Raw genomic sequence first — 12,970 nt, forward strand, 5'->3', positions numbered from 1 at the left:
GGGGGTGTTATAGTCAAAATGAGGAGAGCATGGGAATGAGAATGTGGCTGTCCCAGAATGAAACTCCCTGACACAATTTCTATGCACACTCAACTTTGTGAACTCCGCAACCACAGATATGATGAGTAGGTGGCACCTTCTTTTTGCATGACAAGCAACCCAAAATCTTAACTCTTGACTCTTGAGGAAGAGAGAGAAAGAGAAACACCCCCACCCACTTTATTCTTCATTGTTCTTTTCCAAGGACTTAGTTAGAAGAAAACAAAGAAGCCATTCATATATATTTGATAGTGTTGTGTTGTGTTGTGTTGTTGAGTATATTTTCTTTTGGTCATAACCACTTTGGGAGAGAGAGAGAGATGGCTTACAACAAAGGGGTGCATAGCAGCAGTGGAGGGAGTCACAGAGGAAGGCCTTATGTGTTGGTATTGCTTATCACATTTGGGATTGCACTGCTTGGTGTCATGGTGCTTCACAAGCTCAGAGAGAGGCGCATCTGCACCCTTCTTGTCAAAGAGAAAGACCAACAGATTCTTGCTCTTCAGCTTCTCTTGCAGGTCAATCTCTAATTCTTCTCGGATCCGGAGGAAATCCAAATCCACTCTTCTCACTCTCTCTTGGCTTCTGTTTCTTACTTTTACGTGTTTTTCACTCATCACGACACGTAAGGAGCAACATGCATTATTAAAAAATTAAAGCATTCTAGGAAGTAAGAACACACACACACATACCATTTTTCAAGAAACTTTTTTAATTAACAAGCTGTTAAGAATCATATAATTTGACGAGTTCTAATAAGTTTTATTAATGCATTCCTAGAAAAAATCGAAAATTAAGGTGTTATTGGGAGTTGAGGTGAAGCAATGGTTTCTTTCTAACTAATTTTCCAATTCTCACAATGCCGAGTCCCTTTGTGATTTAATTTTTAACTTAAACTAAAGAAAAAAAACTTAGAAGCAATTCTATAGGTGTTTTTGGTATTATTCTCAGCTCATAATTGGAGTTTTATCTTGATAATCCGCATAGCATAAGCACTTATGAAATTGCATCTAAGTTTTGTCTTTATCTAAATACCAAAAATAAATGGTTTGTTTTTCTTTGGGATGCAATGCCAAAAGTGTTTGTATCTGGGATGAAATATGATAAAGATGATTTGCATTTTCAATATTCTTTCAATTCAATTGTGCAAAATGTAAGATTGGTAGTAAAGTTGATTGGTTGATTAGAGCAGCAGTGACTGTGTTACCATAATCATGTAGAAGGAAAGAGATCGCAGCAAAGAGTTGAGAAGCAAGAATGAAGAGATGAAGGGGAAGTTATACACACTGAGAAGTCAGAAGATGGAGCTGGCTAGAACAGTTGGGGAGATGCAATCCACCCTGGATTCGCTGAAAGATGAGCAGAAGCTGATGGAATCAGCATTTGAGGAGCAGCAGAATGAGCTGAGATCGATGCAAGAAAAGGGGAAAAGTGTTGCACAAGGAGGATATGACATAGAAGCATTAAGAGACAATCTTAAGCATAAGGAAGAAGAGTTAGAGGACTTGAAGCGCCGTCTTGAAACCCCGGTTAATGATCATCCTACCATCTTTAATGAAATTGTGACTGCAAATGGAACAATTGCAGCACAGGATGAAATTGAGAAGGATGAGAATTCAGGTGAATCTGCCAAGCATGAGGGTGATAACAATGAAGGTGCAAGTAAAAGTGAATTAACCAAGTTCAAAGATGGGGAGGTTGCAACTGAGATGAGAGATGGAATTCGGACTGATGGGGATGGCGCCACAAAAGATATGGATGACGCCGAAGTGGTGGATGGGAGAGAAAAGAAAGCAATGAGAGAAGAGCATGCAGGACAAGTAGAGAACAATACAGATGGTGGAGGTCGGGTGAAGCAATTGGCTGGGACGAAGAGGAAGCATAGCCGTGCAAGTAGAATGAAAGGGAAGCGCTGGAGAACCACTGTCAAGAATAGTTCAATGGAGAACAATGGGGTTTTTGAAAACCACTCTGATAATAGAAAGGTTTACAAAGATGAGTTGAAAGGTAGAAGAGTTGGGAAAGTCTCTAATGAGGAAAATTTTGCAAGGGAGGATGAAGGAAGGAACAATAACAGCCAAAGAAAAGAAAAGCCACATGCCAAATTGTTGAAGACTGAAAACCATGAAAGCAAAGAAGATGCCAATGACATGAAAGTGAATAATACAAAACATCAGGTGACAAATAGTGGAAGTAACATATACTCACAGAAGATACTGGATGAAATTAGGCAGTCAGAAGAGAATGAACAGAGTCAAGTCCAAGAAAACTGGAACAAGGGGCATATCAACAAAGTTGACAGGAATGCTGCGCAAACAAAATCCAAGGTGTTACTTGAAGGGCTTGAAGAATTAAAGGAGGTTTTGGATGTACAGAAGCAAGAGAAGGATTCCATTGACAGTGGCCAAGATGATGAGGACAATGATTACGATTTCTTCAAGGAATTGCACTCTGAATTTGAAGATGAGAAGGATGAATACAAGGGAGAGATAGATGAGTCGGAGTTTCAGACTGGTTTGTAATTAAACTGTATTTACTATGTCCATCTATACTAGAAATAGTGGATGTAGGCTTGGAATGCTTAGAAATATTTCAAATTCCTGACATAAAAAGGATGTATCAGCTTAGGAGGAAAATGTCAGCAAAACAAGACTCCCCTTTTTCCTGATAATATATCGGTTATTCAAGTTTACAATAAACCAATTTCTTTAACTTCTCAAACTTTGCAACATTCATGATATTGATCATATTGAGCAAATTAGCATGGTGGAGGTTTGTTCAAATAATAATTGTCTTTTCGCACTCCACAGTTGAACAACAGCACGGGATCACCCTCTGCAGAGCTTCATTCAACATGGACGATGGGATTCAAAACACACCAGAACGCCATTGTGTACTGAAATTGCATGACCTATATTTGCGCAGCCATCTTTTGGAAAAACGACTATTTTGCTCGAAATACTATGATGACAAAATGAGATAGGTTCTGTTTTTCTAGTTGCAACCGAAAAACACACTTTCCAATATAATTTAAGCCAAAACACAAGGATTAGAGCTCTCGTTTGGATAACTGTTTCGGGAAGGTGAACATACATTGTAAGTGCGTTGAAAGAATGATGTTTTTCATTACTTGAGTTAAAAAGTAATTTTGGAAGAGTTCAACAGATGATCTAAATATAGATTTACACGTTAAGATAACGAACTTTCAACGTCGAAGCAAACACACATTGGATCTTTATTGCCTTAGTATTGGGATCATTCAAGTATTCATCACTCGTAAGGCAGGAACATAACATAGCTTCCTTCAGTAGTTATGTAGTTAATGTCAATAAAAGTAAATGGTTGCAAATGTAGAGGAATGCGGGAATTTGCATAAAACGGGCAAATAAAACTTAAATGTAAACACGTTGTTCTGAAAAAAAAAATCATCTCCCAATATTACTGTTCGCAAATGTTAATGGATAACTAGCCAAAAGATTTGTTTGCCATGAAACAAGACCGAGTCTGAAAATCTCGGAAAAGTCTGGGAGCTCGCATTATTACCAAGAACACTTTGAATTGTAAATATTATCTACGCCTCAGTTGATGCTTTTGCCAAAACCTGCAAATGTTTAGAGCATTCGGTGAGCGAAGACTAAAATTTTGGCACCTCCCAAATAAGGTACAATAATTTGTTAAACACAAAACTGGCTATCTAATCTAATTAGGATTAAAACGTTCACTTGAAGTGTTTAAAACATAACTGTTCTATAACATAGTAGACTAGAGTTTATGATAAAATTCACCACAAGAACTATGTTTGAATAGTTTTCATTGCCCTAAATTTAAATATTATGAGATACAAAAAGCACTTGAGAAATATAACAACACTTCATCTAATTTTCAGACCCACTGATCCTTTGCACCCTCTGAACTTATCTGATTATTATCTTGCCTTACAATATTGCTTATCAAAAAGCAAACAGCCTTCAGTGCAACAAAGTAGAAGTACCAAACCAACATTTCAATAAATAATCATCTTATTTCTTAACTTTCAAATGAAAATTGCTACCAGTTGCCGCCGCATTCAATAGGAACCCAAAACAAAACAGAAGTTTTATCATCAAAAGTATAATTTCTCCACTATCATCTATCTGGGTACAAAGAATTTTTCCAAACTACGGACATATCGTGCAGAGGCAGAAGCACATGCAATGAGCTAAAAGAATGCAAATATTTCAGAATGGTAAATGGTGGGAAAGGACTCTACTGACTGATGACAGAACAGTATTGCATAATTAAATTATAACAAACAAGTTATACAGACAAACTCATAATGAACTTGGCTACAAGCACAAACATTTCGAAATAATAGTTGTGTCAGGTCATATGTGTGCAAGACACATAACCAAAGTTGGATATTTGAAAACTCTTAGCTGCATTTTATAATTTTTTTACTATTATTTTTAAAACTTTTACACCAATAATACAAATGAGAATATCATGTTTGTGCTGCATTATCCAATAGATATTCCTTAACAATTCAGACATAAATTGAAAGTACCTCTTCTTTCTTGCCCTTGCCTCCTGTGGCCAACTTGAATCCCCCATAGATGAGTAGCCCCCAGCCAGTTAAAGAGACAATCACAAACTGCAGGCACAAGCACACCAGCCAAAAGAATATTAACACACATCTTCAATTTCCGAAAACATGATCCAATCATCTCATGGCAAAAAAAAAAATCCAAATAAACTGGATGCAGTAGATCTTAACACAAAACCAGAGACTCACATGCTCTTCCTTCCATTTAGACGGGCTCATTGGGTCTTTCCAGCAGGCAACTTTGGGAGGGCCATGGTGATCTGCAACAACAAAAGGATAATTTATTAAACACAGACATACAACACACGATCTGAAAATCAATCCCTTCTCAGAATAAAAAAAACCAAACATCTATCGATTGAACAATATCAACTAGGGTTCATTCAGTCACATTACACTACCAAAACTAGAAACTCTTTGTTTTGTTCAACCATCACCAAATACATAATAAAAACAAAATTTAAAACCTAGATGAATTTCAATCAAATTATATTATTTATTTAAATATATATTTTTTTATCATTTCTTATCATGAATATCTTTTTTTGTTATCGTATTATTGGTACAAAATATGCACGAGCTTTGCCAACTATTAATATTTGTTAAAAAACGTGACTAGCCATCCTAGTGTTCTCCACTCCCAATCACAACACATTCAATAATTAATCAAAACTATAATTTAAAAATCTGATTTAACATACTATCATATTCCAATCAAATAGCATTTCCCTAGCAGTGCTTTTCACGCCGCCAATCCGGCTTCTAGGTTTTCGTAAAAATTAGCGGACATACGAGAGAGACAGCGAAACGAAAAACTATGCGGTTTCGATTTCGAATTTGGAATTCGATTATTGCGGAAGCATAAAGAGGAAGCGGAAGTGATTGATCGTGATTTGAAGAAATGAAGAGAGAGAGAGAGAGAGAGAGAGAGAGTGAGGAATAAAATGGATCAAAAAATTACCGGCGAGGCCACGGCGGTGGATGAGTTGAAGGGGCGTCTTGGAAGAGGAGAGACCAATGCGGGTTAGAGATGCGGCTCCACGTGCAAATGAGGCCATGGCTGCTTCGCGAAGGAATGAGAGAAACAGAGAGGGCACAGTGTTAAGGTGCTATTGGAGGACGGAAATGCCCAAAGGGGGGCTTTTAAAACGACTGCGTTTTTGTGTCATCCCTTTTTCACTTTTGACTCTACTAACTACACTACATCCTGTTTCTATCAAATATAAGAATATATATATAATATTTGAGACAGGGAAAAGTAACTACTAAGGTTAATCTTGATAAGGCAACAATTGGCACATATTAGCTAGACTAAGGCAAAAGTATCTTTCTTAATTTAAAATTAATTTGTGCATTTTAGCTTTTCGAAGAAGTTAAATAACAGAATTTTTATAAAAATTAAAGCATTTAAATTTGTTTTAATTTATGACGGAAGTTTAATTTTTTTTTCTTCTTTTCTTACATAAGTGTTCATGAAAAAAATCCCTTAAGGTTATTGATTTTAATAATAATAATAATAATAATAAATACACCAAATTAATTTCTAATTAATTGATAATATAAAATTCTTTATACTGAATATTTGATCATGCATATCCATTAAACTCTATAGTTATTTTTTAAAAAATAGTTGAATAAATTCTTGCTTTAATTTTTGAAATTATAAGTTTTAACCATTTTAATTCTTAACTTCAAATATTCTTACTTTAGTCTTTAATTTTATATAAAAAAATCATTTAAGTTTATTATATTTTTTCGAACATAAAAGACTAAAGGAAATATGATTTTCTAAAACGAGTCTTGTAAAGTTAGAGGCTAAAATAATTATTGTTTTGGTAACGAGGGTTACCTATATTGCCATGTCTAATTAACAAGTTTGCACTACATGTTTATTAGAAATGTCGTTACAATGTTGTCCCCTAATTCTCTTACAATGAATTCATATCCTATTATGGGGAGGATTTGTCACAAGTAGGTTGTTGGCCAGTCTAGTTGTACCACAACCTAATGCACATTTACTTCCTACATCATTGGTTTGTATTATGTACTTGCACACATATTACTTAATTTCGTAAAATTTTGGCTTGATCAACTATTTTGTATCACTTGATTAACCTAAAAACAAAGTATTAATAATATGTGATTTTGATCATCGATTAGACTTTGTTGATTCTTCTATGTTACGTACATGCTGTTGAACTCAAAACAAGAATACAAAAACTTTGACCGAATTGATAGAAGGAGGATCTTCTTGGAGAAGGTTGCATTATTCTTCATGTGTCAATGAAAACTCGGAATATTTTGATATTCATTTGATGGAGAATTAACTTCTCACTTCGTCACACATCATGTTAGTTTCAATAAAATGACTAATGGCATTTCATTATCATTATGATTTATCATAATTTATAGGTTTAAATGAGATTTTAGTTCATGATTAAAATTATGTTTTTTTGTTCTTATTTAGATCTCTATAAAAAAATTATTCATTTTTAGTCTTTAAAAATTACAAAATCATATTAGCTTTTAGTTCCTAAAATCATATCGTTTTTGGTAAATAGTGTAAAAATAAAAAAGAACAAGATTTTTATAACTAAAAAATTGTGATATTTTCAACAACCAAAATATATGTTTAAACCTAATTATAGGATATTAAGATTGGAACATTATTAAAAATTGTCTTTGGCCATTCAAAATATCTTTCATGAGAGTTGCTTATGGGTTCTGAAACTTAAAAATTAATTTTTACGTAATTTTATCATTGAAACAATTGACGTGACAATTCTTATACAAGAATTGTTATGTATATTTATATAAGAAACGATTTGAATAGTTTTTAAGAATTGTGAGACAATTGTAGTATTCATTTTAAGTTCTTAAAAGAATGCACTATTTAAGACAAAATTTGTTAAAGTTCTTAAATCACATATAATATCTTAGGCTCGCTAAAAGTGAGTTAAGCAACTCCACCATACTTACATCGTTGGAGATACTCTCACATGTTATAAGCTAAGCTTATGTAAGAGACAACACTATAAACTTTACTTGTCTTCCTTTTTTCTAAGAAAATTTTAAAAGTGAAATACACGTGAAGTGATGTTACCTAATAAAAGTAGGACATAAAACAATCTAATCCAAAGGTGTCTTTATAGTTCACATAAAGTTGCAGGTTGCACTAGCTGTGTGAATGCTTAGGAGGGTTGAAATGTTCAATTCATTGTGGATCTTTGTGTTTTTGTTGAAATGTTCAATTTGGCAAGTTAAATCACATTAATCTATTGATCAGATTTTTAACTAATTCAAAACACCAGCTCAAGGGGAAAATTGAAAAGTTATATACGGCGACTAATTAACCATACAAATGGCTAGTTACTATATGACTATGAGCAAATGTATCATCTATGCAAGGAACAAAATCTGATGAAAATTTTTACATTTCTTAACAACAAAATGTTAAGATTGTAGGTAGCTTACCAGAAGGAATGCGCTCAAGTATCTTTAAGTGCAAATAATTGAAAATAAACATGATTAACTAGTTTCAAAAAATTTCAACATATGATTTTTTGATAGTTTAGTTTTCAGTTCTAACTGAATATTACTGTACGTCAAATTTTTTTAAAAAAAAAAAGCAATTTCCTATGCAAGAACAAAAACACAAAATAATGATTTTTTCCTTCTATCTAATATGAAAAATAAGAGCATTGCACATTGTTTGCATCTAGATTATAGATATTTTCTAATTTTGCTTATCTACTATTTACATGAATACCTACCAAGAGATCTTTACAGCTTTTGGTATTTTCTTTTTCAATACTCAAGTTGAATGAGACTGCACCTCAGGCTTTTTTCTTCAAGCTTCCAGCAAATAGTTAAAATCAATAAATAAATAACTATTAAGTAAAATATTTGATGTCCAAGTGATTAATGAACATAAGTCATCCTTTAATGTGTCAAAAATTGACCACACAACTTTGTTTTGATTATAAACTTAAGCTGATTAGAACCTTTTTTTTCCTTCTTATTTGTTCCATCAAAAAGAGAAACACCATGAAAAATAAAAATAAAAAGATAACAACAAATTCCAAGAGTCATTGAAACAACATTTAGTTACCTCAAGAACACGTATGATGTGGAAGATATCGTCGAATTCCTCTAAGAGGAACCTCTCTTGTATAACAACTTCTGCTAATGTTGATAACAACTCAGCAATCTTATCAGCTTGATTATCAACGATTTCAATTTTAACTCCTCCCCAGATGATAACATGACTAATGTAGGGTTATCAAACATACCAATGGTGAAAAAGTAGATAACAAAGACTCCATGGAATTTGTTAGATCAAATGCATGCCTTTGAGCAATGGATGCTAATTCTATATCCTGTAACTGTAAGCTTAGTAATACAAATTCTGTAAATGCAAATTTTTAATACTGGGGTAAGGCCTAAGAGTGTGTTTGGAGTATAGTTGCATTCAACTGAATCCACGTTAAACTTAATGCACCACTCGGATAGCGTGAATAGAATGTCAATCCAAACACACTATAAACGTCTTTAGTTGGACTCACCATTGCACCATCCAAAAGATGAACTCTGCACGCAACAGCATACAAACACTCGTATATTATGGTAATTGCAGTTACATGTCGCTTTTCTATACTTCCCCACACTTGCAATAGCTTCATCTACCAACCCATTACATACACAAGTGAAGATAAAGAATTGAAACTCTAAAGCAATAATGGCCTAATGCAAATGCTATATCTCAATTAGAACCCATTTGAGCCAATTCATTCTTAATTAAGTGAGATACACTACCACACTCACTTGAGAATGTAGTACATCATCTAGCTTCAACTCAAGCTTTTCTCTCTCAAACTCTATCTTCGATAGCACCACTGAATATCGTAAATTGGCTAGACCATCCAAAGCACCTATCAAATTTCCCTAAACACATAAAAATTCACAAAAACATTAATCCCACCGGAGATTAACTATAAAACCATTTCATAAACCAACAATCCAAAAACCTTACACAAAGAAACATAATAATTAAGACTTATAGGTAAATAGTCTAGTCCAGACAACATAAAGGATTTCCACACCATGATTTAATCACAAATTACCATATATGAAAAAATTGTTAATTTTTATCATAACTATCTTAAAACTTATACTTAAGTTTATAATCCAGTCACAAATTGTTATGAACCGTAAATGTGTTGATTTTTTTATGCCTAACATGATTTATGTTTCAAGCACAATTATCCTAAAAGTCGCATCTAACACGTCTTTTGATTGGTTCATTGTATCCTTACATAGAAATTAAACTCAATAATTTTATATTGGTAGAATGTTTCATTTTGTCTTAAATTTGAAGAAACAATCACTTACTTTTTCGAAAGTGTGATCAATATACCATAGCCAGAAGAGACATTCTACGATTCACAGCATGAGCTCTGGCATTTGCAAACCGCCATTGGTTCAATCGGTTATCAAGTAGACGCAACTCATGAACCACCTCGTCTTTGAAGATTTCTTATGCTTAAAGAGATCAAAACCCATGCTCAGAATCTTCTCCATACTCTTGTGTTGAGGCCTCAAGCTTATGTGGACTTGCGGCAATGGCCAGTGAGACTTGGAACTCACGTACCCAATAACCGAATTGTTAGCCTTCTTCATCGCTTTGTGGATCTTCGCCACCCACGAATCATCAGAACCTCCCCCTCTTGTTGCCATGTTCTTAGATGAAACTTTCCTACCTACATATCTCGAACTCCATGTTCTTGGCAGAGAATCCAAATTCAAAATTCGTGTTATCTGATTTTGTATCAATTGGGTTCTTAGAACAATGAAAGTTTTTGTGAAGGGTATTTTATTTTCGTCCAAAGAGATTCCGGGAGCAATATGAGAACTCAGTTTCTTCATTGAGGAAGAACAAGATTTTCCAAAGAAACCACACCTGGTAACGTCCTCATTTTATTGTTTTCTTCGAAGCCATTGGTGTTGTTCCTTAACTCCATGTAACTCCTCTGTTTCATGAAAACAGAGAAAACAAAGCATGTTTTGATGATGATGATGGTTGTGGTGGTTTTGTTCACTTCCTTTGAGCCTTCGTTGCCTACGTGGTCGGCGAGAGTGGTGGAGTTTAAATTATTATTTCTTAATTTTGTAGTAAAAAAAATCTTATTTCTTAATTTTAAAAATTCTCACCTGAGTTTTAACCATCATTCACTTTAATTATTTTATACTATATCTTTTTATTAATATTTTTTTCTTCGATCAAATACCATGGATGTTTCACACATTGAGTAAACTAATACCTTGCGGTATTGATCCATACATGAACCATAATGAACCAACCTTATGACTTATTTTTTCAGTAATATAAAAGACCAAAGTAAATAACATTCTGTAAAATAAAGTACGAAGTACAAATAGCTGGAAAATTGTAAATTCACTCAAAGCTAGGTAACCAATTGAACCAAAATGATCTATAGGTGATATATGCAAATGACAAAAAAATATTTAATTATATATATATAATTACTTTCAATACTTATATTTTTAATAACTTTTTTACTGCATTTTTTAATAACTTATTCTTAAAAAATAGAATAATTATTATTAAATTTTAAGTTAAATTTATTTTTAAATTCAATTTGTTTTTCTAATTTTTTTTGAATTTGATCATTTAATCTAAATTGTAAAAATTATACTTTATGGAAATTCAAAATCATCACTAAGTAATTTAAAAAACCACAAAATACATATTTCCCAAAATAAGAATTGATTTTAAAAATTAAAAAATCATAGTAAAAAAAAGAATCAAATTGAATTTAAATAATAAATTAAAGAACTAAAAATTTAATTTAACCTAAATTTTTTATTATAAATTATCAAAATAATATATATATATATATATATATATATATATATATATATATATATATATACTTCTTTTACACCAAAAAGTTCTTATTCAATTAAATAAATTTATATTTTAAAATCATTTTTTTCTAATTTTTGAATAATTATTAATAATATTATCCTAAAGCAAAAAATAGTTAACTTTCTTTATAATTTTTATTTTTTATTTTTTTATGATCTAGTCATGGGTGTTAGGATGTGGCCAAAATACATATATCATATTGTTCACAACCCATGCAGGCCAAAATACAAATAAGCACGTGTAATGTTGGAGGGTCTTGGCCCCCGTGACTTTTTTCTAAACTTCTAAAATCAACTTAATATTATTATAGAAAAAAGGTATTTAGTGATTTTATAAAAAAATTTATATATTCATCCAATCATAATTTATTATGATAAATTTGTTGATTTTTTAAATAATTATTTTAAAATAATTCAAACGATAATTTATGATTAAATGATAATATAAAATTATTTTAGATGGTTAGTATATGGACATTAAACTTGTATTATTATATCAGAATAAAACATATTTTGAGTTTATGTAAAGTTTAAAAAGTATTAATTTTATTCTCATAAAATTTTGTGTTGATCCTTGTAATAATAAAATACATTTTTGTCGTCCAAAATGTGAAAAAATCATCCAACAAGTGATAAAAAATTAGAATTTTTGAAAATTTTTAATCATCATAAATTATTTAATTCATTTTAAAATATTTTAATCATCACAAATTATTTAATTCATTTATAATTAAATTACATAAGTTGGTTAGTTAAATCAATATCTAATGGAATTATCATTAATGATCAATAAAAATATTTTTTTATTTTTAAAGAAACTAAATTAATACAAAAGATTTTACATGATAAAATTAATATTTTTAAAAATTTATAGAGATTCTAAACATATTTTACTCATTATATAAAACTTTTCGTCTTTTGTATGTTTTATTTTGTCAGCTTTAGTAATTAACTAAAGGCTTTGTTATACATTGGACGTGGCTTTTTTTTTCCTGGTATTTCACTTTATATATAATTATATGTTTTAAATATATTTTTTATTTTTGTAAATTTTTTTTCTAATCTTTATAAAATGTGTTTATTTTATTTTTCATTCTTAAAACATGTTAGATAACCTTTGAATAGTACAAAAAATATTTTGAAGAGTAAAAATAGTAGTATCTAAAACATTTTAAAGATGAAAAACAAAAGAAATACAATTTATAAAAACTAAAATAAAAAAATTGCAAAAACAAAAAAATATATTTAAATCTAGTTATTTTTATTATTTTATTAATTATTCAACCCCGGCGGTTCTAAAGGACAAAACTGCATTTAAAAAGGGGACAAATTTATGAGCCAGCAAATCAAAATTGACTTATTTTTATTATTTTTGCTTGCTACAGAGGTAAAAGTAAAAAA

At 31.4% G+C, this 12,970-nt stretch overlaps 3 protein-coding genes across 3 annotated transcripts; 1 reads left to right on the top strand and 2 right to left on the bottom strand.

Annotated features, from left to right (window-relative positions):
• LOC114417249 (myb-like protein X) lies at positions 1–2,760 on the top strand. Its single transcript, XM_028382385.1, has 2 exons — positions 1–557; positions 1,260–2,760. The coding sequence occupies exons 1-2, from the start codon at positions 360–362 to the stop codon at positions 2,559–2,561; spliced, it is 1,500 nt and encodes a 499-aa protein (XP_028238186.1). The 5' UTR covers positions 1–359; the 3' UTR covers positions 2,562–2,760.
• A 490-nt stretch (positions 2,761–3,250) lies between these two features.
• On the bottom strand, positions 3,251–5,778 carry LOC114417250. Its single transcript, XM_028382386.1, has 4 exons — positions 5,583–5,778; positions 4,811–4,881; positions 4,583–4,669; positions 3,251–3,640 (listed from the first exon to the last, which is right to left on the bottom strand). The coding sequence occupies exons 1-4, from the start codon at positions 5,677–5,679 to the stop codon at positions 3,611–3,613; spliced, it is 285 nt and encodes a 94-aa protein (XP_028238187.1). The 5' UTR covers positions 5,680–5,778; the 3' UTR covers positions 3,251–3,610.
• A 2,282-nt stretch (positions 5,779–8,060) lies between these two features.
• LOC114416359 (QWRF motif-containing protein 3-like) lies at positions 8,061–10,357 on the bottom strand. The gene is made up of 6 exons (XM_028381222.1): positions 10,124–10,357; positions 9,446–9,565; positions 9,187–9,303; positions 8,972–9,006; positions 8,733–8,889; positions 8,061–8,117 (listed from the first exon to the last, which is right to left on the bottom strand). Exons 1-6 carry the CDS (start codon positions 10,355–10,357, stop codon positions 8,061–8,063), a joined length of 720 nt encoding a protein of 239 aa, XP_028237023.1.
• Positions 10,358–12,970: the final 2,613 nt, after the last annotated feature.

Source organism: Glycine soja, chromosome 6, assembly GCF_004193775.1.
Source record: "Glycine soja cultivar W05 chromosome 6, ASM419377v2, whole genome shotgun sequence".
NCBI classification, from domain to species: Eukaryota; Viridiplantae; Streptophyta; class Magnoliopsida; order Fabales; family Fabaceae; genus Glycine; species Glycine soja.

Excerpts from the sequence above, each read along its gene's own strand:
- LOC114417249 (XM_028382385.1), top strand. The coding sequence starts at position 360 with ATGGCTTACAACAAAGGGGTGCATAGCAGCAGTGGAGGGAGTCACAGA. Across the intron at positions 558-1,259 it reads CTCTTCAGCTTCTCTTGCAG|AAGGAAAGAGATCGCAGCAA; the intron begins GTCAATCTCTAA and ends ATAATCATGTAG.
- LOC114417250 (XM_028382386.1), bottom strand. The coding sequence starts at position 5,679 with ATGGCCTCATTTGCACGTGGAGCCGCATCTCTAACCCGCATTGGTCTC. Across the intron at positions 4,882-5,582 it reads CCACCGCCGTGGCCTCGCCG|ATCACCATGGCCCTCCCAAA; the intron begins GTAATTTTTTGA and ends TTGTTGTTGCAG. Across the intron at positions 4,670-4,810 it reads CTAAATGGAAGGAAGAGCAT|TTTGTGATTGTCTCTTTAAC; the intron begins GTGAGTCTCTGG and ends TTGTGCCTGCAG.
- LOC114416359 (XM_028381222.1), bottom strand. The coding sequence starts at position 10,357 with ATGGCAACAAGAGGGGGAGGTTCTGATGATTCGTGGGTGGCGAAGATC. Across the intron at positions 9,566-10,123 it reads CGAGGTGGTTCATGAGTTGC|GGAAATTTGATAGGTGCTTT; the intron begins GTCTACTTGATA and ends TTATGTGTTTAG. Across the intron at positions 9,007-9,186 it reads ATCTTTTGGATGGTGCAATG|TTACAGGATATAGAATTAGC; the intron begins GTGAGTCCAACT and ends CTAAGCTTACAG.